The 25427-nt window shown below is 40.6% G+C and overlaps 1 protein-coding gene across 1 annotated transcript in view; it reads left to right on the plus strand.

Annotated features, from left to right (window-relative positions):
- Frzb (frizzled related protein) overlaps window positions 1-13185 on the plus strand; it is a 32212-nt gene extending 19027 nt beyond the window's left edge. The window contains exons 3-6 of the mRNA XM_027420071.2: window positions 3939-4004; window positions 8391-8595; window positions 8929-8992; window positions 12868-13185. Of these exons, the coding sequence (XP_027275872.1) occupies window positions 3939-4004; window positions 8391-8595; window positions 8929-8992; window positions 12868-12978 (446 nt within the window). The 3' untranslated portion in view covers window positions 12979-13185. The remainder of the gene's footprint in view (window positions 1-3938; window positions 4005-8390; window positions 8596-8928; window positions 8993-12867) is intronic.
- The last annotated feature ends 12242 nt before the right edge of the window (window positions 13186-25427 follow it).

Raw genomic sequence — 25427 nt, forward strand, 5'->3', positions numbered from 1 at the left:
AGTCCCATGCTGGCCTCCCAGACATTAGTCTGGGGTCCATGTGCTCCCACTTGTTCAGGTCAGCTGATTCTGCGGTTTTCACGAGCCTGGTCTTGACTTCTTTGCTCTTTACTACTCCCTCTCTGCAACTGAATTCCAGAGTTCAGTTCAGTGTTTAGCTGTGGGTGTCTGCCTCTGCTTCCATCAGCCACTGGATGAAGGCTCTAGGATGGCATATAAAGTAGTCATCAGTCTCATTATAGGGGAAGGGCATTTAGGGTAGCCTTTCCACTATTGTTTAGGTTGTCAGTTGGTGTCATCCTTATAGATCTCTGGAAATCTCCCTAGTGCCAGATCTCTCCTCGAATCTAAATGAATCTCCCTCTGTTATGGTATCTCTCATCCTGCTCTCCTCTATTCTTGAAATATTCCTAAATCACTTTATAATACAACTAAAAAGAATCTCTGCCTGGGAAGTTTGATGGAATGCATTTGTTTATGCTTCAGCCAAAGTTATATGGGTAGCAATATCAAATTAGAATCAGTTTAGTGGCATTTGGTATATATTTTTGACTAGACATTTTATTAAAACACAGACAATTTCTGAATATTAGAAATGTATAGCTGGTTTATCAATGTGTACTATTTTAGTCTTATTTTTGCAATGCTGAGGATTAAACCTAGGACCTGTTGAGGCTTGGTAAGCATTCTGGAACTCAGCTAAAATCTTAGTCCTGGCAAGCATTATGTTGACACAGATGTATTTGTAAATAGAGAAATAACAAATCTACATCTTTATGAGGATACTTTTTAAATTCAAGCTATGGTATTATTGCTTCAGAAATAAATATTCTCATTTTTCAGTAGGAGACCTTCATAAAAATGTATAAGATTATAACATATTAGTACAAAATATTAGTACAAAATAGCTAATAAGGCAAGACCTGAGTAACTTTCCATTTTCTTTAAAAGGGAATACAAACATTTTAGAAATAGGAATATTATTTTTGAAGTAGTTCTCCTTATTAAAATTATATTGTTAGCCAGGTGTGGTGGCATATGCCTTTAATCCCAGTACTTGTGAGGCAGAGGCAAGTAGATCTCTGTGAGTTCAAGCCCAGCTTGGTCTACACAGAGAGTTCCAAGTCAGCCAGGACTGTTACACAGAGAAAGCTTGTCTCAAAAAACCAAAAAAAAAAAAAAAAATCATTGTTGTCAGTGTGTGTATGTGTGTGCAGGCACTCATTCACACACACATTATGTAACATATGTGAATGAGGTCAGAGAACAGCCTTTGGGAGTTGGTTCTCTCCAACCTTTTTCTGGTTTCCAGGCATTGAACTCAGCTCCTTTGCTTGCTGAGCCATCTTGTCATTCCTGGAGTCGTCCTCTTCAAACTGTCCACAAACACTGATAACATCTGTTGTTTACTGGACTGAGCTCCTACAGAAGTCTGCTGAAATCCCCTTGTAGAACAAAGGAGGGACGATGCCCTGTGTAGTAGCACTGAGGCATCCCTATTACACCATTCCAGGAACAATTACTTCTGTGACTGACTGACCCAGGAAAGATGCTTATTTCTAAACATGAAAGCTGGCAGGCAGGGTACATCGGGCATTGGGTCTGCTGCTGCTTATTTACAGGTTCTTCTGAAGAAAAATTGATGTTGATTCATTTTTAATTTGGCAAGATGGCTTATTAGACAAAGACACCAGCTGTCAAGCCTGATGATGTGAATTCGATCCCCAGGATCTATAGGGGGAAATTCTGGCCACACCTGGTAGGCATAGGGCACTACAGCCCAGAACTCCTGGACTCAAGTGATCCTCCTGTCTCAGCTTCCCGAGTAGCTGGGACTACAGGCATGTGCCACTGTGCCCGGCTCCTACAGAGATGAAAGGTTACCTGGGTGCCAATGCTGCAGGGGAATAAATCCCACCAAAAGCCACGACCCACCCATGGGTTCAGAATGAAAACCCCTGACACCAGGTAATGTGAAACGCAATTAATTTGGCAATGAAGTCAGAGCTAGTTTGATGAGCAGATATTTATTAGGAAAGTACTCACTTGATGGAGTCAGTCCTGTACAACCAGGCAGGTGAAGGAACAGAGAAAGCAGCATGGGTGCGACCCTCATATTTAAAGTTTTGCTATGTCACTCTGACTACGCCCAAGTGTGTGTGGTCAGCGTCACTTGTACCAGCCCCAAAGTGGGCGTGGACAGCTTCACCTGGTCCAGCCCTCACGCAGGTGTGGCCAGCATTTCCCCCTACAAGGATCCACATAATAGCAAGAGAGAATTGACTTCTGCAAGTTTTCCTTTGACCTCCACTCATGCACTGTGGCATGTATCCACCCCGCCACACACATACCTGTATATAAAATAAATAAATATTTAATTAAAAATTTTAGAAAGGGGGGCTGAAGAGATGGCCTGACACAGCACTGGCTGCTTTTCTAGAGGATCCAGGTTTGATTTCCTACACTTGTATGGCATCTCACAAGTATTTGTAACTTCAATTCTGAGGCTCCAATGCCTCTACAGACAATGCACACATATGGTGCACAGACAGACAGACATTCAAGCAAAATACCCAGGCACATAAAATAATAAATATAACAGCAGATGGTCAATGTGAGAGTCTTCCTTTTTATTGGTCCCCATACTAACACAAAAAAAATTTAAAACAGAACTAAAGAAAAACATTAGCTTCCTTTCTCTCATTCATTTGCTCTGTGTCACCATTTGATTATTTAATTTTAATTATTTTTAGTGAAGCTGTCTCAGGGTACTGACTTGAAGGAACCTTTGCACATAATCAAATATCTTCCAAGAAAATTGTGTATTATAGTCTTTTTATATTGACTTTACTGACTATTTGCTGTGCTTACAATGTGTGAGTGTGAGTGTGTGTGTGTGTGTGTGTGTGTGTGTGTGTGTGTGTGTGTGTGTGTTACTATGGATAGACCTCATGGTCTCATAAGTCTAAGGATATACATTATAACTGATCTATATACCCAACTCCAGTAATTTTGGTAGCATAGCTTTTCCATAACAGGTTTAAAAATATACTCTTGAAGATGTAAAATCATCTACAGTTGAAAAATTTGAGATAATCAGAGATTTTATGACACACATTTCTATTAGGTAAGATAGGTTCAGGTTACTACTCACAGGTGTCTTTTATGATTTATTTTTTCTATTAATAATTTTTAACTTTTGAAATTAGGACGCAATTCTAATTTCCCCTTCCCTTTTCTCCCTCCAACCTCTCTCATACACTTATATACCCCCTTGCTCTTGCTCAAATTCATGTCTATATAATGTTACTTATATGTATATTATTTCAGTGCAGACTATTAGTAAGTATTTTAATATATAGGATTTATACTTTTAAAAGATGTATGTTCTCCCCAACAAGCCCAGAAATACTATTGTATATAATGACAGCTATTTTGCCTGTGGAAGGGACTCACTGGCTTATTGCAATTTTTGTTTATCTTGAGTGGCTTTCTGAAACAGATCCTAGTATGTGGAGGAATGCCATGTAGTCTGTAAAAAGCACACATATACAAAAGAGGTCTTCCACGGAGCCACACTGGCTATCTACACATGTGAGAAGATTGCTTTGCAGTGCGCCTATGTTCTACTTCCAAAAAAGCCAAAGTAAGCCTCTCAGCCTGGGGTGTGGGAGTCTGAGCTCCTGGTTAGCTCAAGCAGAATGGCGAGCAGTAATATAGCAGGACTGGATGGGAGAGATTGGGAACTTGAGAACCTCCTGCCACCGAGAAACAGGCTGTGTAGACAGGAGGAACAGTAAGTTAGCTTCAGGAGACAACAATCAAACGCAGAAGTGCACCGACCTCTCATCCCCAAGTTCACACGATCTTCCTTAAGGCACCTGGTTGAACTAAGACAGCTAATATAGAAAAGTCACTTACCACTACCTGTTTTTCAGAACGATGCAAATGTAAGCCTGTCAGAGCTACACAGAAGACCTATTTCCGGAACAACTACAACTATGGTAAGGATACCTTCGCAGTCCATGAATAGATTGCTGGGTTGGGAAACCTGTGTGTATATTACACGCACATGCTTGCATGCGTGTGAACGTGTAGTTTAAATGTAAGGCTTAAAACAGAGAAGGACACTTGCAAGGGTTGTCCCCAGCTTCAGCTAATTAAAATGTTATTGTAGTTACAACACCGTCATCAAATGCCTGATGTACTCACATTTTTTTAAAAAAAAAAAAAAACCTTAAACCATAGCATTGAGTACCCGGAGATCAGTTTCAAAGTAGACATTCTCATCTCAGGGTTGGTACCTGGGGTGAATCTGTTCTCCAGTGAAGTGAATCAAAGGACACTGGAAAGCAATACAATAGTTCTTGAAATCCATCTAAGGGGATGTTTTGCTATTTAACTTGATCATATATAGCATTTAAATAAGATAAATGTTAATTGAAGTGCCACCTCTACAAACAGAGGTGACTTAATGAGAGGATGCTATCTCTACCAGTGACTATTTTAGGTGTTTTATGAACTATCTCATTTAATTTTCCCAACTGCTCATGAACACTCTTTGAATGCTGGTTTTATGAGTGATTATTGAGCCAACACTGTCCCTTCTTTCATTTTGCATAATGTACTTTTGGGCACTGTTACCCTTCAAAAAACATCAACTGTCCGGTCAATAAAAATCACTGTCATGTTTTGAAGATGGGAGTTACTAGAGTTCTTTAGCTGGTATGATATAGTTCTGCTCAGTGTTGCTGTATTCCACAGATTTTTACTATAATTGCCTTTGAGTAGAGGTTGAATATCCCTTTTGCAAAATGCTTGGGACCCGAAGTATTTAGGATTTCAGATTTTCAGTTTTCATTTTGGAGTATTTGTGGAAATGTAATAATCTTTGGAATGGGACTGAAGCATGAAATTTGTGTTTCATAGACATCATTTCCTGAAGGTAATTATAGGTGTGTCTTCAATTTGACTGTGGCCTGTCACATGAAGTCAGGTGTGGGATTTTCTATTTATAGTATTGTGTTGGATGTGGCAGTAGGGATGCCCAGTCTGTCGAGGAGACTGACAAGGTCATTCCACACTCCCCTGAGTTAATAAGTAAATGGATTGCAGAGACCTCCAAAGGGAACTGTATTATTAAAATAAGAATTTTGTCTTCATATGCCTTACTTTAGAGGACATCGGGCATGTAGAGATTTGTGTCAACTTCTACAGTTTGGGGACTTGGAAGAAGAGAAATGTGAAAGACCATGACAGAATTATTTTTAAACAGCATAAAAGTAACTGCTGGGGATAGGAGAGTCCAAATGCAACTTCTTTCCCAAGTTTTTCTTCAGTGGAATCAGTTTTTATCTTTTACTTATAATTTATTTATTTTTAGAAGGGGATTCTGTACTTCAGACGCTGGCCTGGGATCTGGTGATATATTATTTATGGTTTGGTAAAGCTTGCTGAGGATTCAGAAAGCAAAGTCAGCCACAAGCCATAGAAGCTAGGCACATGCCTTTAATCCCAGTAGCCAGAAACTAGGAGGTGGTGGTACACACCTTTAATCCTAGGATTCAGGATTAAGAGGTAGATGGATCTCTCTGAGTTCAAGGTCATCCAGGGATACATGAGATTGAATCAGTCTAAAAGAGTAACAGATCACATGCCTTTAATCCCAGCACTACAGGGGTATAGAAGATAGAAGCAGGGTCTTTAGTATTCACTATGAGGCATTCTTTCTCCAGTCACACTGAAGAGAGGTTACAGTCTGAGGTTTGGTGAGAGCTCGTGGAGCGCAATCAGCTTGAGGTGAAGGTAAGAAGCTAGTGGCCAGCTGCTTTGCTTTTCTGATCTTCAGCTTGAAGTTTGAACCTCAGTATCAGTCTGGGTCTTTTATTTTTCATGTTACACTAGGACTTGCTGCATAGCCCGAATTGCCCCTGAACTTGTATTCTAAACCTTTCTGGAGCTAGAGTTATGGGCATGTGCTACCAGGCCCAGCTAACTGCTTATCTTCAGTAGAATTTTAGCCACTGTTGGCTAGAGAGGGATAGACTTCCCAGGGGTGAAGGTTAAGTTTACCTAAGAATCAGATGCTGAAGACCCCGCCCTTATGTAAACCCATGTGACTGCAGGGAAAGGAGGTCTTTGTTTCCAGAAAGCTAGTCTTTTAAAATTGATAAAGGCTATGTGAACTTTTAAGTTCAAAGCCAACCTAGATTTCCCTAGTCATGACTGGGAGAAAAAAAAGGAGGAAATTTTTTTTCATAGCCAGATACTAACCAGGCTACCCATGACTTAAAGTTAGCTCTTAGGTGGAACTTACAGATCCTTAAGGCAAAACAGGAAATCTAATGCTTGGCTAGAAGGTAAACTAATGGAAGGGGAATATTTCCTAAAAAATATATTGATTTTCACTAGATGTTTCAACAGATGTTTGCATGTATCTATTGGGAAAACAAAGTTCAGGCAGGAACAATTTGCAATTCCTATAAAACCTCTGCCTCATTCTTGACTAATTCAGTAATAATTTGTGAGCTTTAGCAAAATTACATGAATAATAAAGTAGGTGTTGTAGGGAGGTATTTTTTTTGGAGTAGGTATATGTGCTAAAAATTTCTAATGAAAACAGTGGGTATCCTGGGTAAATAAATCATTAGCTTGAGAACATTTGCCCAGCTCCCTAATCGCTAGTGGCTGGCGAATCCTGCGAAGCACATTCATCTAAGTCAGGACTCACACAAGTATGTCTGCTAGCTAGCCTTCCAAACTTATCGTCTGGAAGGAAAACCTTATCTCTTGTCAAAATACAAGGTCGAGAGAACAGAAATAGAAAGGGACTCTGCTTGCCAATCAAGCCAGGCAAGGGCCAGCTGGGTAGTTAGACCTTGTCTGCCACAAACTCTCATACTTGCATTGCAACAAATGAAGACTCTAAGGACTGAAATAGTCATGAAGTAAAAATAAGGCTTCATCCTAAGGATTTACAAGTTCTGGTAACTGAATCTCTGTTCTGTACATCACTGTTCTGGTGGACTATTATGTTACTGTGATAAAGTTAAAACACTGGTAGAGGAGTGAAATTCCAGCTGGCTTTATGTTTTTATGGAGGGATTTTTATCAATTCTGTGTTGTCCTGAACACCTAAAGTACATGGGAGGGTCTGCAAGTAGGGGTTTGTATATACATGCCTACCTACAAAGCTTTCCCAAAGCGGATTCATTTGGTTGTATTGTGATTCGTCTGTGGACTTTGTACTAATAAGAAAAAGCTTCCTGAGCTTTTGCTGTTGACTTTTTATTAATTGACATTTTCACATCTTTTTTTTAAAAAAAAATTCTGTAAAAATGCTTATGTACCAGAAGTAGAGATCTACACAATGTGGCTCTTCAAAAGGAGAGACACATGAGAGCAGAAGACATGTGCTTTCTAGATTCTGAGTCACACAGTTTGACTTTGCAATGGAGGGAGGGCTATTTGCCTTTGTATTGAAAAGTGAAACTGAGTTCTATAGGATAAAGCAAGTGCTAGTACTTGCGTTTCGGGAGGGAGATGTATGCAACTGGCATGATAGAATGGTCTCCATAACACAGCAGTGTAGGGAGACACCGTAACCACGCCTCCTAAGGTTATCTTAACCTTACGGATTTTGTATCAGTTATTCACCGTTTTACAGCAGGGACGTGGAGTGGCAGAGTAGCTGAGCACAAAGAACATGGAGGAGACAAAGTCTAACAGACAACTTTCATTCAAGAAGAAAGTTCAGTATACTTAAAGGAGATACAAAACATGATGCTGACATAAAGGAAGGACAGTGCTAATGGTGAGCTGAGATGAGGGAGGTAAAAAGACTGAAGAACTCATTTGGGAACACTACTAAACAGGGCCTTGCTGTAGCCCTGAAGAGATCCTGCCTTGAGAAAATTGATCATGTGAAGAATGTTGCTGAAGAGAAGAAGTATAGAGTTGAGTTTAGGCCTTTACAGAGGGTGACATTAGTGTAAGTTAATCCCTCTTGACAGCAATTGGTGCTGCACACATGCATATTCATACGTCCAAAGTGAAACTTTGGAGGGAAATGATTAGCATAGCAGATGACACAATCAACCCTGATTCAGTGGGTTTTTGAAAATCAAACACTTGTGCACACACATGCATAAATAAACACCAGTGTGTGCATACACAGACACATATACAATTGGCAGGGAATTGGGGTTGAGCACAGCGAAGGCAGGGATGGCATTTAATTTCACTGAAGAAAAGTGTCTGCCTAACTTCTCCTTTCTAACCATTGAGTATGAAATTGAGAGGACTTGACGAGAAAGAATCCTCCTGGCTTTTTTGCATGGTGTACCTACTATGTGCCATCATATGAATCAGATTTACTTTCTTTGATCCAGTCATTCGGGCTAAAGTTAAAGAGGTAAAGACAAAGTGCCATGATGTGACTGCTGTTGTGGAGGTGAAAGAGATTATAAAGGCATCTCTGGTGAACATCCCAAGAGACACTGTGAACCTCTACACCACCTCTGGCTGCCTCTGCCCCCCACTTCATGTTAATGAGGAGTATATCATCATGGGTTATGAAGACGAGGAACGCTCCAGGTAAGTTCCCCTAAGAATTATATTCTCTTTATACATCTTGCTGTGATTTTCTTTTCTTTGGCTCTTTCTACTTCCTCGGGAACTGTGGTTATCTTTTAATTTTATATATTGGATAGAAAAGATGTAAGCATAATTTATGGGTGTGGATTTTCTGGAATGAAGGATCATAACTTGGTTTATTTCTAAAAGGGGTCCATGACTCCTAACCAGTTAAGACTCTTTTCAACTCTCTGGCTTCCCTATTCGAGAACAAACATATTTAGTTTTTCTTGTCACCAATGCCTTGAATTTTTCAATAATATACATTGTGGTCATTTGATTTTAAAAATGCAGGTTACTCTTGGTGGAAGGCACTATAGCTGAGAAGTGGAAGGACCGGCTTGGTAAGAAAGTCAAGGTAAGATTAGATTCTGTGTTCAAAGAAGTTAAGTATTGGGGCTGGGGACAGCTCTGTGGTAGAATGCTGACCTGGCAAGCACACTCCAGCACCCAGCACCAGAAAAAAAAATTCTGTCTGGTAATGTAGTCCATAGAAAACCACCTCTCGAATAAATTAAATAATTGCCCTCAACTACATGAGAATATTAAGACTTGATACATATAATACACATGTGCATAGACATACACACATATATTGAATATTCTTTTTTATTTTTATGTATTTATTATGTATACAGGGTTCTGCCTGCATGTATGCCTGCAGACCAGAAGAGGGCACCAGATCTCATTATGGATGGTTATGAGCCACCATGTGGTTGCTGGGAATTGAACTCAGGACCTCTGGGAGAGCAGTCACTGCTCTTAACCTCTGAGCCATCTCTCCAACCCTCATTGAATATTCTAAGAACTGAAATTGTCTTAGGTTTCTATTCATTTAAGGAATGAGTTCTCTGTACTTGTATGAAGCTCTAACTACAATCACCCTACTTGTAGTTAGCCAATTACCACATGCTGGCTTCACGTTATCATTTGAACTCCAGCTTCCTGATATTTGTACGGTATCACTTCCATCTTCATGTGCAATAGAAGTCACAGAGGACTGTTCTGCCACCAACATCATACTTCATTTCAGGCAGGAAGAAAGGAGGAGGACAGCATGCCTTTCCAAGAATTCTATCCAGAAACTTACCTTAGAACTTTTGATCAGGGCAGGTGCTGTGTTGATCTCTAGTTGTGAGAACAGGAAATACAGGGTTTTTATTGCTTCCAAACAAGTTGTTCTTCTCCAGGAAAGGAAAAAACAAAACAAAACAATGATAAACGGAGAAGGGACCTGACCAAACTAGGTCCTGAGAACTGTAATGTGGCTTTAATATTTTATATTAAGATCCTAGAATTTATATATCAAAAAATCAAGTAGTGGATTACTTAGTTTTAAAAAAAGGTTTTCATTTCTTATTATTGAACCAGCACCTTTTTCAAAGAAAAGGATGAGTGGGGCAAATGCACAGGAAGCTGAAGAATCCCCTAGGATGTGTGCTGGGGTGGGGGTAGGGTGGGGTGGGAATTTGACCGAACATAATACATCCTCTTCTCTCTGAGAGTGGAAGGCTTGGGAAGCACTTACAGGGTAAGCTAAACACCCGTAGGCAGTTGATCTTATATATTTGGCACTCAGCCAGGCAGACACATATGAATTGAAGTGACCTACAAAAATGTGGAGGGGATTTCACAGGTAGAAACTATCACTACCAAGTCCCTCTTGTCCTCAGTGTTTTTGTCAGCCGGCCACGAGTATTCTCTGTTTTCATCTCTCATCAGTTAACCTGGTGTCTAATTATTAGTGGAGAAATGGCTTGTCTTCAGAATACTGCGATCTCTTTTCATCTTCACAAGTCTGTTTTCTGCTTCCTAGTGCAGAACAAGAATTTGTCCTAAATTCCTGTACCAGTTGGAAGAGCTTCAGCACCTCTGCTGGCATGTGTAACAAGCCTGCCTGGTTATGTTTTCCCTGGGATGCATGGCTGTCCTGTTTCTTAGCATGGTGGATTTACTTCCCATTGCTTTTTACAGGGAACTCACAGTTTTTATGAAGTCATTGTGGTCTCAGACTGAATTTAAACACACTATGGAAAACAATTAACCAGTAATGAGTAATGTTTTTGAGACTGTGCCTTGCCCTAGCTGGACTGATAGTTCCAATTTAGCAGAGACTGGACTGGTCCTTGCAATATAGTGCAGGCTGGCCTTGAACTCTCAGTAGTCCTCCTGCACTGGCGTTTGTATTATAGTAATATACCATCACCACCTCTCTTCCATTGTGTTTCTTTTTTAAAAGATTTTTAATTTTTTTTTATTTCACATGTCTGTATGTTTAATCTGTGTATATGTCTATGCATGAGTTCCTGGTGCCCAAGAAGGCCAGAAGAGGGTATGGTATCCCCTGGAATTGGAGTTATAGATGTTTGTGAGTGGTCTCTTGGGTGCTGGGAACCTCAGGTCCTCTGCAAGATCAGCAAGTGTTCCTAACCACTGAGCCATATCTCCAGACACAACTGGCCAATTTTTAATTCATGTTTATGTTCTGAGCCAGAAGTTTGGGGTGGGAAAAACTCCTCTGGCTGGAATTATTAGGATCATTATTATATGTTTTTGGTTAACTCAGGAATGTTAAAATGACTTTTATGGAGGACCTTATTTTTTGTAATCCAATCAAAGTTGCTCTTTATAGCTGATTTTTCTTTGTTAAGTCTATTTAAAAAGACCTTTTGTCATTCCCCTATGTACATGAGTGTTTGCCCTAAGTTCCACGACAGCCAGTAGTTCAAATCAAGATATTTGAATTGTCTTAGAGGGAGTTAAGGATCAGATTGCTTTTTAAATATGAAAGCAATAATATTGTGGGGACAAAGTCAGTCAGGAAGAAGATATTATTTAATAGAAACATTGTAAAATAGCAAACTTACTGTTTGCCATTCACTCTGTAGATAATTCAGTCTTCATAATAATCCTATTATTTATGTTATTAATCTCAATATAGAAACAATAAAAATGCCATTGATTAAGTTCAAAAGCTTTGCATGGTAAGTAGTGATTTAGAATCAGAACTTGGGTAATCTGGCATTAGCTTCTTGCTACTTAAAGTGAGGTCGCTGAACCAGTAGCCCCAGGATCACTGGAGAGCACCAGATGTGGGAATCATGGACCCCATTTCAGAGCTGTTGAACAAGAATCTGTTCCCAGCAGGATCCTCTGATGATTCCTATGCTCACTGAAGTTTGCCAAGTACAGATGTTCTTATCACTTCCTGTACTTTCAAAATGTAACCTCCATTCAATTTCTTATAAGTAAAAACTATTGACATTGCTCATATGAAATACAAGCAAATATAATGTCTCTTATTAAAAACAGTGCATACAACAATTACAAACAAAACCCTGCAGTACATGCATTGTAAAACTTGAGGCAGAGGCAGGATCTTGTGTTTTGGCTGTAACTGGTAAATATTAGAAAACTATTGTAGGAACACCTCATGTTTTCACTATTCAAATCAAATCAGTTAATTGTGTGTGTGTGTGTGTGTGTGTGTGTGTGTGTGTGTGTGTGTGTGTGTGCATGTTTATGTATACATACTGGTGCATGCTGATGAATGTGCTTCTGGTAGCTAGAGGTTAATGTTAGTGCCTTCCTCAGTTGCTCTCCACCTTACTTGTTGACGCAGATCTTTTCCTGAAGCTGACATCCAACTAATTAAGCTAGATTCCCTGACCATGAAGCTAGAAGGACCCCACTCCACTGTCTGTGTCCTCTGCCCTCCCTGCTCACTCAGCACTGAGATGATAGACTTGTACCACTCCACTTGGCTTTTTTCCAGATGCTGAGTACCAAACATTAGGTTCTTACACTCGTGCCATCTCCCCAACCACTCAATTAACTTTAAAAGGTTATATTGCTTTGGTCTTAGGAGGATGAAAAATAGCCCCCCCTTTCAAATTTATCAACATAAGTCTTCCACTTGAATATGAACTTGGAAAGTACAAATACTGCTGACATTTGCATCATTTACAAACATGGGAATTTTATTTCTAAGTTTTGGTATGATGGCATTACTGAATGTCTTATAGATGAGATGGTCTCCTTTGTGTTTTTTGAAATCAGCATTGAGTTTATGCAGTATCGGTTTCATTGTTATCCTGGGAATAGAGATTTTATGCTTTTGGAAGAGTAGAAAAACACTTTAGAGATCTGATTTTGCAATCTCCCCCTAACATCATAGAAATGATGTCCCTTGTGCTATGTCCGTGTGACTGTTTTCTCTTTTACATTTCACAGCGCTGGGATATGAAACTTCGTCATCTCGGACTAGGTAAAACGGATGCTAGTGAGTCCACTCAGAATCAGAAGGCTGGCAGGAACTCTAATCCTCGGCCAGCACGAAGCTAAGTCCTGAAATGCAAAAGGCCACACCCATGGACTCCCTACTAAGACTTGCATTGCTGGACTAGCAAAGGAAAATTGCACTATTGCACTCATGACCATGTTTACTACAGATACCATGTGGCAACCGATATTACTTTTGCATCCTCTTCTCCTGCTTCTTAACGGCCTGGGTTAGATCCTTAAATATGTTATATATTCTATTTTACTAATCATGGGGAACTGTTCTTTCACAATAGTAACAATAAATTAAACATGCTGATACTAAAGTCTCTGTACCAGAGTCCACAGGTGTTGATTTTGTGTTCTTTACCCAGATTGAGAATGCTATCTTGGTTGTAAAGAGAGATCTCTGGTAATAGATATTGCTATCTAGATATTGCTGAAAACCCGACTCTGCTGGTGTTCTTCCAGCCTTGTTTTTGTATGCCTTTTGGGCATTTCCCTCATGCTATGAAAGTTCTAAATGTTTATTAAAGGTAGAATGGCAGTTTGAAATTAAATACTGCACATGCAGAGAAATGCAACACCAGGAAGCATTTATGAGGAAATGCCACACAGCATGAATAATTTTCAAGATTGGCAGGAAGCAAAATAAATAGTGTTAGGAGCCAAGAAAAGGATATTTTGCCTGACTAAGGATCATGCTGGAACCAGTAGCCCTTGAGCCATTAACAGCAGTGTTCTTCTTCTGGCAATGTATTTGATTTGTTCATAAATATATTAATGGGCTTTAGAGAAAGAGGTATAGCTAGACATCTGCCATTATCACTATAGCCCTGCTTCCTTCTAAATAAAATCCATAGTTAGATGCCCCCCCATAATAATTTGGCTTGCTGTATTGATCAGAAAAAAAAAGTATTAAGTATTAGCTTGCATGTGAACCAGGCAAGTATTAGCTTGCATGTGAACCAGGGTGGTATTTTAAAGAGGTATGTAGCTCCATAAAATACCCTACTTAATAGGACAGTCAAATGTGCAAATTTGTTTTTATTTTTTTGCTTTGGGCTTGTGATTTTGGTTTTTGGGGTGTGTTCATCTGTACTTTTGCAGGAGTGCATCTAATCTGACACGCACCCAAGTTGGACTAGATTGTAGGCCTGCTCTTTGGCCTAGACATTTTCATTTGAATTTGTACTATTTAATGCTCAGTTAAAATGTCTAATAGAAGGAGGTATGGTTGTCAGGAGAGAGATTATTCTGATTCTTAAACAACAACAACAAAACAACACAATGCTTTTATTATTCAAGCTTCAGTGAGACCCCTACAGACCATGGGAAACCTGTGATGTCATTTCTTCCTTTCTGCAGCAGGGATCTTCAATCACTTGAGAGTCTCGTTTCCTGCAGTTTACACATGTGATAATAGTAGACATATTTCTTAGATTTCTAAGCTATGGTGTGCTGAAAATAAAACATGTATGGAGCAAATGATGCTGTGTTTCCTTCTGTAAGAACAACTGTGCAAGGATGAAATTCATTCATGATTGGAGGTTTCTTATGTTGGTAATTAACTCATTCAAATTTTTTCTTTTAGAAGCAAAGAAGCATCCTCATCTTCCAATGAACCCTAAACACCAAAATTTCCCCCAATTTCAGAAGCAGAGTCCCACATTTGCCTGAGGACAGCCCAGGCTTGAATCTACCATGTATTTGCTTTCAGGTACCTTGTACTGTATTCTCTGATACTGGGGTAAGCATGTCTCTGTGTCTCTTCCTAGGTGCTATTGTCATTCCTTTAAGGTGAATTTTGTGTTACTAAGTAAGGGCAAAGTGTTGCAAGAGGGATGCTGGCCTCCAATCTCTCCTCAGTGTATCTGCCTTGGCATTGGGTTCCTAGGCTGAATGCACCCATCTTAGTTTGGTTTTTCTCTGCCCTGCGGAAAGGGCAGGGCTCAGTTACAGGAGACTTGAAGGATCTGGCATCTGGAATCTCTAACATGCTATCAGTGTTTCCAGGGCATAGTTGAAGCTATTTCTTGTTTGTTTGTTTGTTTGTTGTTGAGACAGGGTTTCTCTGTAGCTTTGGACCCTGTCCTGGAACTTGCTCTGTAGACCAGGCTGGCCTGGAACTCACAGACATCTGCCTGCCTCTGCCTCCCAAATGCTGGGATGAAAGGCATGTGCCACCACCACCCAGAAGTTGAAGATATTTTAAGTGATGGAAATTTGACTGCTTATTTAGTTATATTTTTTATGGTCCTTAAGATGGAACCAGGCCCTAGGGATGCTAGGTTTTCAACCACCAAGCTACATCTCCAGCCAGTGAGGAAATATTTTGATATAAATGAAAACCTGCAGATGTTTTGGGCAGGTGCATAGATTGGAAAACATAATGGTTATCAGTGTGCAACTTTCACATATAATAGATTTAATTCATACACAACTGCATTTATAGACAAAAGGAGGCAGTCTCTCAGATTAAGCAGTGTTTTTACGACCTTCCATTTTAGTCATCTATATTGATAATGTTTGGTCTTCTCTGTATGACGCTTGTCATTTATGTGAACATTTTTAATGTGACAACACCTGTGAACAAAGTATGTGCCGTTTCCCAGTTTGTTAGCTGCAGCATCTTCACTAACAAACTGTGCAGACCTCATGGAGGACAGCACGATTTTATCATGACTGTCAGTTTTCTAAGCAGACTGCAAAACCGTTTATACTCCTCTTTGTCATATATGTCTCACTAGTGCCTTCCTACAGACCATTTATGCTCCCCTTGAAAGCCACTAAAAGCCAGGCAGTGATGACATGCACCTTTAATACCAGCACACAGGAAGCAGAGACAGGCAGATCTCTGAGTTCAAGGCCAGCCTGGTCTACAAAGCAACTTCCATGACAGCTGGGGCTACACAGAGAAAACACTGTTTTGAAAAACAAAAACAAACAAACAAAAGCCACTAACTCTTGAGGCCTTTAAAGTCAATTGAAATCTCCTTAAGGAAAATTTTCTCACTTTCAGGATTTTAGCTTTCTTAGCAAGTCAACAGCAAAACAGCCCTATGTTTGCTAAATACACCAGTGCAAAATGGACAGTGAACTTGTACTCACCTTTCCACGGATCCATGGAAATACTGTATTGTGTATAGTGTAATCTGACTCGGTGCCATATGGTGCACTGAGCATTGGGGGTGGGGTGGGACAGTCCTGTGTCTTTCCACATCTGTTACCTATTAAGAAGTCAAATTCAACAGTTACAATCACTGTGAGTAAATAGCTCTACTTATTGCCTTCTGCAAGACATTATTTGCTATTACATTTCAACAGTAAAATGACTTTTTAAAAAGCATTTCAAGATTGGTAATTGTTTAGCCCTATGGATTTTAAAGTTTTAATACAGAAAAAGCACTAAGGAAGATGGTAAAAATGAAGCAAAGATTTTTAGTGGTGTGTCCCTGAAATGCAACCCAGAGAATTAAAATATATGGTTCCCAGCTGCTTGCATGTTAACAAAAATAATGTACTCAGACCTTTGATGGGGATCTCTTTAGGGTCCTTCTAGCAGTGGCAAGAAGTTATACAAAACACTTACACATGTCCTATTGGTGTCTTAAAAGTTTATGGTTCGATTCCCACTTTATAGATGAATTGAAGATTCAGGACTTCAGGCATCCTAAGTGGCAGAGAGGGGCTTTAGAACCTCTTAGTCTTATATTTCCCAAGTTGTATGTTTTCTTTTGTAATTACTAATAAAAATATAAATGTACCGTAATATGGTTTTTAAAAAGCACAGTGCAAAGTGAGTGGAAGATCTACTTGATGGTATCAGAAAACCTACATCGTGCCATCCAACACTACCCCCAAATACAGTCATTTTACCCATCCAGGTGTCCACGCCACCCTGAAGTCAAAATTTCAGTGTTTAATTGTTCTAGTTCTGAATAGTTGGGAAAATAAGCCAAGTGATTCTTTTGACACTGGTAGCTTAAAGATACATGATTTTGAGTTGGAAAACGGTTATTTTTTCTATCTTCCCCTTGAATTTGGAAAAAGTCTGAAGTTCCTAGTGTTTGTCAATGTTTGTAGGAAGGTGAAGTCAAAGCTTTGTGGCTGCTACACAGAAAACTCGGTGGCTGGTTTCCAAAATGGAGGGACTGTCACGTCCTAGGCAGATCATCACTTTTATGGCTGGGCCATCAGGGGTATCATAATCTAAGGAGGAACTTTTCCATATGGCCTATTTTCCCAGCTTGTCATTCTTGAAGTACTTTTATTATGACAGATTCAACATGTCATTGTAAGACAAAGATGCTTTTCTCTGGATGAAATGCACACATTATGTTTCTGCTTGGTGAATGTTACAAACTTGAGCTGTAGGCCCATGAAGAAGGAAAGAGTATGGGAAATACTTCAGGCCAGTTTGTCGAAAAGGAAAGGAAATGCAGAATGCTGAGGAGGCTGGTGCAGCAATGAAGGGAAATGTGGATAATAACTTTACAATAACCACGGGGATATGAGGGTGAGACAGCACCCACTCTACCGCAGCATTATAGTCATGTGTTTGCATAGAGATGTGGGATGCATGTTACCATTATAGGCCAAGCTAAGTGCTTCTGCAAGATGAGTGAGCTGGGAAACATGAGCTAGCTCAGGGATGTTAGTCTGAGATGAGGCAGTAGAGTATTCCATCACATTCAATGGTAGCTCATGAGTAAAGCCGACTGGATTCATTCTGATGTCTATTTCTACATCATTTGGGTGTTTCTATGGAAACCATAGCTTCTTGGAAGGTTGCATCCCTGTGTATTGATGTAGCTGGAACCAAAATTTCTGAGGGAACAGTTGAAAAAGCATAAAGATTTATTTTAGGGCTGGAGAGATGGCTCAACGGTTAAGAGCACTGACTGCTCTTCCAGAGGACCTGGGTTCAATTCCCAGCACCAACATGGCAGTTAACAACTGTCTGGTACTCCTAGGGGATCTAACACCCTCATCTAGACATACTTGCAGGCAAAACACCAATGTACATAAAATAAAAATAAATTAAACTCCTGCAAAACTTTTTAAAAAAGATTTCTTTTAGCTTCTCTTCAGATATTTGATCTCTGTTCTTGGCTTTGTTGACTTTTCATCCATTGTGAAGCAGAGCATCATGTTGGGATTCTGTGATGGACAAGGCTGTCCCCTTCATGGTAGACAGGCAGCAGAGTACAAGCATCAAAGGCACACCTCTACAGATCCACTCTTCCAGTTAGCCCCAACCTCCTAAAGTCTTCAGAAGGTCTCAAAGTGGTGTCATTAGTTAGGGACATGAACCATATGAACATGTGGGGGACATTTTATATTCAAACCATAGCTGAAGAACAATATTTGAGGTAAAAAAAAATTCTAGAAGAACTCAGCAAAAGAAGAAATAAATACAAAATCTCAGCCGAAAACCTTTCTCTAGGAAATAGAATTTGAGGCAAATAGCAAAGCCTTAATGAGAATCGGGAAGGTCAGAGGACAGCATACCAGCTGAGACCAGATTGTCCTGTGGACACATTCATCTCTCCCTGCCAGTCCCCCTGTACCTCTTCTACTTTTCCACCTATTACTTGGTCGATAAAGTCAAATGAATGGCTACATTTCTATGTTATGAACTGATAGATGATCAATCAGGAAGAAAATATTAAAAACTAGTATTCCTTAAATTCATTGTTCAATATTCATCTATAGTTCATTTAATTTTCTTTTAGATCCCTAGATCAAGCAGTCTGGGTCTGTCTCCACAGTCCCAGAACTGAAACCGCCAACCCTCCTCTTTTCTTGGAGACAGCCCTTGTCATTTAATCAAGACCTTTTTACTACAACTTGAGAAAGCTTTAGAGTTGGGTACCTATAATTAAGCTTCTAGCTTGCTGTTGTCAGGCCACACAGTCTCCTGGTGAATTAGGAACAGGAGAGAAGAGTTGAGCAGAGTAGGAACATGGTAGATGCTTAATAAGTATTTTGACCATTCTATCCGTGACTCCCAAATACTGAGAAGCTCATAGTTCCTGAACAGGGCTCTAGCAAATGCTCACTAAGAAGAAAATTGTATTCCCCAAAGACGTTAGCCCATTATCCTGAGCTCTCTCATATGTCTTTAGATGCCAGACTCAAAGAAAATCCTCAGCTCACCTCCAGCTCACTACTGAAAGTGCTTTCCTTTCCTCTTAGCCAGGAAGACGTGTTTAAAAAGCAGCAGTAAAAGCGCTGGCAGGTGTGTGTATGTGTGCGCGTGCGAACACATACACACACCTTTAATCCAGTACTCAGGAGGCAGAGACAGTCAGGTCTCTGTATCTGAGGCTACCCTAATCTACAGAGTGAGTTCCATCCATGTCTGCCAGGGATAAACACAGAAACTTCTTCTCTAACACCAAACCAAAAAGCAGCAGCAGGAGAGTACTGCGTGCCTATGCAAGGGGCTGGAGAGATGCTTCAGTGCTTAGGAATGCTTATGTTTCTTACAGAGGACCCAGTTTCAGTCCCCAGCACCCACATGGCTGCTCACAATCTCCTGGAACCCCTGTTCCAGGGTGTCTGACCTCCTCTTCTGGCCTCAGGAGGTTTCTGTTGGCACAGGGTGCACAGAAACTCACAAAAACACACATGCACAAACATAAAAAACAATCTTAAAAAGCAGAAAAACAAGTGTGCTGGCTGGTTTGCTGTAGTCAATCCCACAGAAGTCATACTCATCCAAGGACAGGGTTCCTTAATTGAGAAAATGCCTGCGTGTTGGTTTGCAAGCCTGTGGGGCATTTTCTTAATTAGTGATGTGGGAGGGGTCAGCCTGTTGTGTATGGTACCACCTTGAGCAGGTGGTCCTGGGTTCCATAAGAAAGCAGGCCAAAAAAGCTGGCGAGCAGCACTCCTCCATGGCCTCTGCATCAGCTCCTGCCTCCAGGTTTGAGTTCCTGCCTTGGTTTCCCTCAATGGACTGTGATTCAAGATATGTAAGTCAAATAACCTCTTTCCTCTCCAAGTTGCTTTTGGTCATGGTGTTTCACCACAGAGATAGAAACCCCAGTAAGACAACAAGTAAAACCACTTTCTCGGTGTTATTGTTAAAAGTTTTTTGTTTTGTTTTGTTTTTTTCTCCTGAGAGTCACTGTGTGTACCCTGAGGCAGCAACTAGAGACCACTTAGAGAGATACATGTTCCTAATAAGAGCTGAATTTTTATTGAGTTGCTTCTAGATGTTTTCCATTTCCTAGGGAGTTGCAGAAGTACTAAATGTATATTGAGACAAAGTGTTTATGTTCAAAAAAGTACAGACTCTGCATTCCAGGCTGCACACTGAAGAAGGGGCTCAAGACACAGCTGCTTTTACTGCATTGGGAAATAAAACTAAATCATAAAGGACTTGAGCTACTCTGTACTGGAAAAACAGATGACAACGGAAGAAAGAGCTGAAAGGTGGCAAAGTTTTCTATATGGAGTTGCATGGGAAATATTGAAGGTTTTGTAGATCATCAGATCTGTTGCAAGATTTCAGTCTGCCACCATGGCTCAAAACCACACATTGATAACAAAAAGCAGGGCTGTGTTCCAATAAAAATTGTTTTCAAAAATGGCATCGGCCAGGATTTAGTAAACAAGCTTTGGTTTGTTTATTTTGTGGGTCTTTTGCATTATTTCATTGTTCTTTGGATTTAATGAAATTAATGGTTTGGGGGAAAAAGGGCTGTGCTTAAGCCGGGCTTTCCCTAAAGTTTTGCCATTATAGATTCAGTCTTTTGGGTCAAACATTGTTTACTTCATAGATCTGCTGAAAATGGAGGGCTTGTGAATGTATCGAGTCATTGTTTCCTTTGTTTCTATTGTCTTATTAACCAAGGGGCTGAAAGGCTAGAAGTCTCCTAGGGTATATGGTTCCTGGAAAGGAAAAATAGGATGGAAGAAAAGAAAATGGGAAGTGTTTAGTTCTCTACCTGCTGAAGAAATTATTCAGAGTAACAGTTTGCCACACAATTAGATTTTGTTCCTGGGGCAAAAAAAAAAAAAAAAAAAAAGCTTCTTTGTTTTTGTTTGTTTGCAGAGCTTGGGGGATGGAACCAGCTAAGCTAGTTGCAAAGTTAGGGAAAACAGTGTCAGTGAGCCACACCACAGGCAGAAAGCACATTCTTTATGGATAAAGTTTTATAGCAACAAGATTCACAGGCTGAGTAGCACACAGGGTACCAGATGATGGACTCTACAAAAGAGACAGGGACAAAAGTTAATACTTTTTGGGCAAATCCCTAAAGTTCTTGGTCTCCTTTCATTCATGTGGTCCCTCCCATTCACTCTAGTTGATTTGGATCTGGCACCCATTGTCTTACCTTGATGTACTGGTGTTTGTGTACCAATGTTTGTGTATACAGCTGGGTGCATCAGTGCTCACAGAAGCCAGAGGGGGACACTAGGTGATCTGTGTTGTCGTTGGTTACCTTATTCTCTTAAGACAGAGTCTCTCACTGAGCCTGTTGGTCTGCAGGCTCTAGAGGACTTCTTATCTCTTTCCCCCACAGCACTGGTGCTGCAACCAGAGGATCTGACCTGAGGTCCCTCTGTACTCTCACCCACCGAACCATTTGTCTAGCCCCCACCTCTCATTTTTAAAGCTGACATGGATACTAAAAAATGATAATAATTACGTCAATTATCAATTTCAGTATTTATTTTGCAGTGCTGGAGATCAAACCCAGGTCCTTATGCATGCTGGGAGTTGTCAGTTTTTTAACTCCCTTTTGCTCTCTGCCCTTCTTTAAGTTGCTGAAGTTTAAGCACTACACCCACCCCTCTGTGTGTTTAACCCATTCACTGTGAGCTTGATTTACAACTGCCTTTCTTGCCTGATGGATCCCACATGCCCTGTAATTTAAACATCTTAATTTGCTCTCACTGGAGTGCCCTTTTATTTGGATGTAAATTGATCCTGAAACAGCTCCCAATCAGAAGTTTGTGTTTGATATGCTCTAGCTCAGAGTGAAATATGGTCATTCTGAGGTTCCTTCTGTCAAGGGGAGGCCTGAAGCTCTGTCCCAGCTCTAATTCACCTAGCTTGGGTTAATCTGGCCGTAAAATGTACACTGTGGCTGCATGTATAACTTGTCATAAATAAGTGGTAGAAAACCCGAGCCACTCAACAGTGAAACCCAGTCTGTGAGTGCAAATACAAAAGGATCTGAGTTTATAACTATTATTTTGTTATGAGTTTTAACAGATTTTCAATGAAAACTAAACAAGATTTTTGTAGTGTGCTGGGCCTGAAACACCATCAAAGTCTTCTCTTACTAGTTAGCCAAACACTCAGCATATAGAACCAGAGTTTATCTATCCCACTGAGGAAGAATATGAAGGGAGATAATTACCTTTTGTAGATAATTATAGAATTTAATAATAACCCCTTCTATGAGCAATACACACTGTAGATTTTAGCACCAGAAAATGTCAAATTATGTGAAAAAAATTGCTGAAGTTATAAAAGTTAAATTTGTTTTGTTGTTGCTTTTGTTTTGTTTTGTTTTTTGAGACAGATGCTCACTATGTAGCCCAGGCTGTATTCAAACTTGGGATTCCCCCTGTCTCAACTTCTTAAGTGCTGGGAGGAAAATATTTATTGTTGTTGTTTGGGTTTCTTTCTGTCTGCTTCATTCATTCATTCATTCATTCATTCATTCATTCATTCATTTTGAGATAGGGTCTCATGCAGCCTAGGCTGACCTCGAACTCAAGATTGACTTTAGACTTCTACTCTTTCTCTACTGAGAGAATTTCTACTCACATGAGAGGGTGTATGAGAGTCAGTGTTTGAAAGCAGTCCATCGATCCTGATAGAGCTGTTAGAATGAGTTAAGAAAGAAGTAGCACACGCACCTTTAATCCCAGCACTTGGGAGGCAGAGGCAGAGGCAGAGGCAGAGGCAGAGGCAGAGACAGAGGCAGAGGCAGAGGCAGAGGCAGGCAGATCTCTGTGAGTTCGAGGCCAGCCTGGTCTACAGAACGAGTGGCAGGATAGGCTCCAAAGCTACACAGAGAAGCCCTGTCTTGAAAACAAAACAAAACAAAACAAAATGCTAATGCAGCAGGGACCTGAGGACTGGTGTGAGCCTTTATGGCTTTGCTGAGTACTGTGGAGGGGTATGGAAGTGTATTGGAGGCTGAGATTGCTTGCAGAAGGTGTGGCCAAAGGACTGGCATGGAACCTGTTAGAACCAAGAAAACAATTTGATCAGTGGGAGTATCAGTGAGAGTACAACTCTTGTTTTCCCTGAAATGGCCCGAGCAGTGTGAGCTGCCTCCACCAAGCCTGTCAAGGGTGGGGAAATAGGTTGTGCCCCCACCATGGTACCCCAAGGAAGCAGGATGGCTCAAGGGGAATGACTATGGATTACAAAATGCTGGGTATTGTGGCACATGCACCATTGCCACTGTACCCCAAATTGCCTTTGTGATGGAACAACTGGTACAAGTAATGTGATTTTTCAGTGCTATACTGGACTTTGATAACTTCTGAAGAAAAATATTCCCTGCTACATTATTTACCCTCCACGCTATACTACTGACATGATTGGAAAGGTGTGCTTTCTGATGCAATAGTGTCATAATTATGAATGTGGCCATTTGCTTTCTGATTGACTTTAAGACTTGCTTCACAGGAGGGAACTCATGTTTGGTACTGTAAGCCAGGGCAGAGATCTGTGGTTGGGAGGGTCACTGGCCCTAGTGGAAGATCTATTATTTTTATATACATTATATATACAATCTAACACATTGCGTTCTAAATACACATAGATGCTACAATCTTGGAGAAAAACTTACTGCATTGGGTGCCAGTTAGTATGGAGATTTAAACCACCCAAAGAGGTGAGAGAGTAACTCTTACTGTGGCCCAATGATCAACCAAAATGGAAAATAATCAGATACTTGCAGTACTCCTTCCAATGCTCAGGAAATATGGGAGAGAGGACAGAGAAAATGCTAGAACTGGAGGAAGGGGTGGAATGTGAAATTAGAACCATTTGCTCTGGATTGAAATGTTCCCTCCTACTGGGAGAAGGGATGCTCACGAGACCTATGGAGCTCCCCATCAGCCCCCTCCTCAGGGTGTTATAAGCCGAGAACATTACTATGAAGAGGAGAGTCCTGGGTAAAATGGAGTGAAGTTGTTGGGGAAGGGGGCGGGATTCTAGTGGTGCCACTTTCGGGAGTCGTCCATTATACTGTCCTGGGCTTTGATGATGCAGCTGCGTTTGAGTTGTCCATGCTGCACTAGGAACCCACCTCCAACTGTATTATAGTTACTTTGTAAATGCTGAGACATGGCAGATACCTGACAAGAAGCAGTTTAAGGCAGGGGAGATTTACTTTGTTTCCCAGTTTCAAGAGGCTATAATCCGGCATGGTCGTGAAGGCATGTGCTGGGGCTGTGAAGGGACTGGTTACAGTGTATCTTCATTCAGGAAGCAGAGGGAAGTAAGTCCTGGTGCCCTGGTGACTCTCCTTTTTCCTCTTTTTATTTGGTCCAAGACCCTAGCCAATGGGCTTGTGCCGGTAAAAGTGTAAGCTGCATCTAATTTCTTTCATGGCTAACAGAAAATTCTGATTTGGTTGTGGCAACATTTGAGAGGCTTGGTGGACAGAGAGAAATAGTGGGTCAGATTAGCCTAGTAGTAGTTTGTGCGGAGGGAGTTAGACATGTTTAGGGTAGACCTTCCTTCCTCGGTTATAGCTCTCTGAAAATGCCTTCAAAGCCATGCTAAGAAGTTTATCTCCTTGAGGACTCTAAACCCAGTAAAGACAACAATGAAGACAATCCTCAGCCCCATCAGACCTATGCCCATGTTAGTAACCTAGTGGTTTTGGCAATCTTGGCTTAAATGAAACAGTTTCTTTGGTCTGTCACTGGTGCCCTGTCTTGGTTGAAAAGACTTTTTATTCATGTCTCCCCAAGAAAAGTCAGCTATAGTTAGCTACTTGAAGGAGCTGTGCGTGGAGTAGATGGAGCTGGGGAAGAGAGATGGGAGATACAAGGACCTGCATAAAGAAGGGGCTGTGGTGTTAGGGAATTGTGTGGTTTTTTGTTGTTTGTTTATTTGTTTTTTTTATGTCAAAATTGGGTAGAATGATCTGAGCAGCAGAATGCTATGATAGGGTTTATGTTTTTACAAGCTTATCTAGACTCTACAGGGAGACTGGCTGTGGGGTAAAGGCATGGCTAGATAAAGAAGGCTGCTGTGGTATTTCAAGGGAGAGGTGGTGGTGGCTGGGTTGTCGAGTAGCTGTGCTTGTGGAGGGAGATGGGCAGAAATAAAGCAGATAGTAGACTGTGATCAAAGGACAAACTGATGGGTTGTGTAACCTGCTGAGAAGAGAAGAGTCAATGATGTTTCTAGATGTGAGCCATTGGGCTGATGGCAGCCTACCTCCATCTGTAGTGAGAAAGGCCTAGGCAAAAGAAAAAGAAACTGAACCCCAAGGAAAAAAAACCTTAATCTGCCT

This window comes from Cricetulus griseus, chromosome 6 (genome assembly GCF_003668045.3).
Source record: "Cricetulus griseus strain 17A/GY chromosome 6, alternate assembly CriGri-PICRH-1.0, whole genome shotgun sequence".
NCBI classification, from domain to species: Eukaryota; Metazoa; Chordata; class Mammalia; order Rodentia; family Cricetidae; genus Cricetulus; species Cricetulus griseus.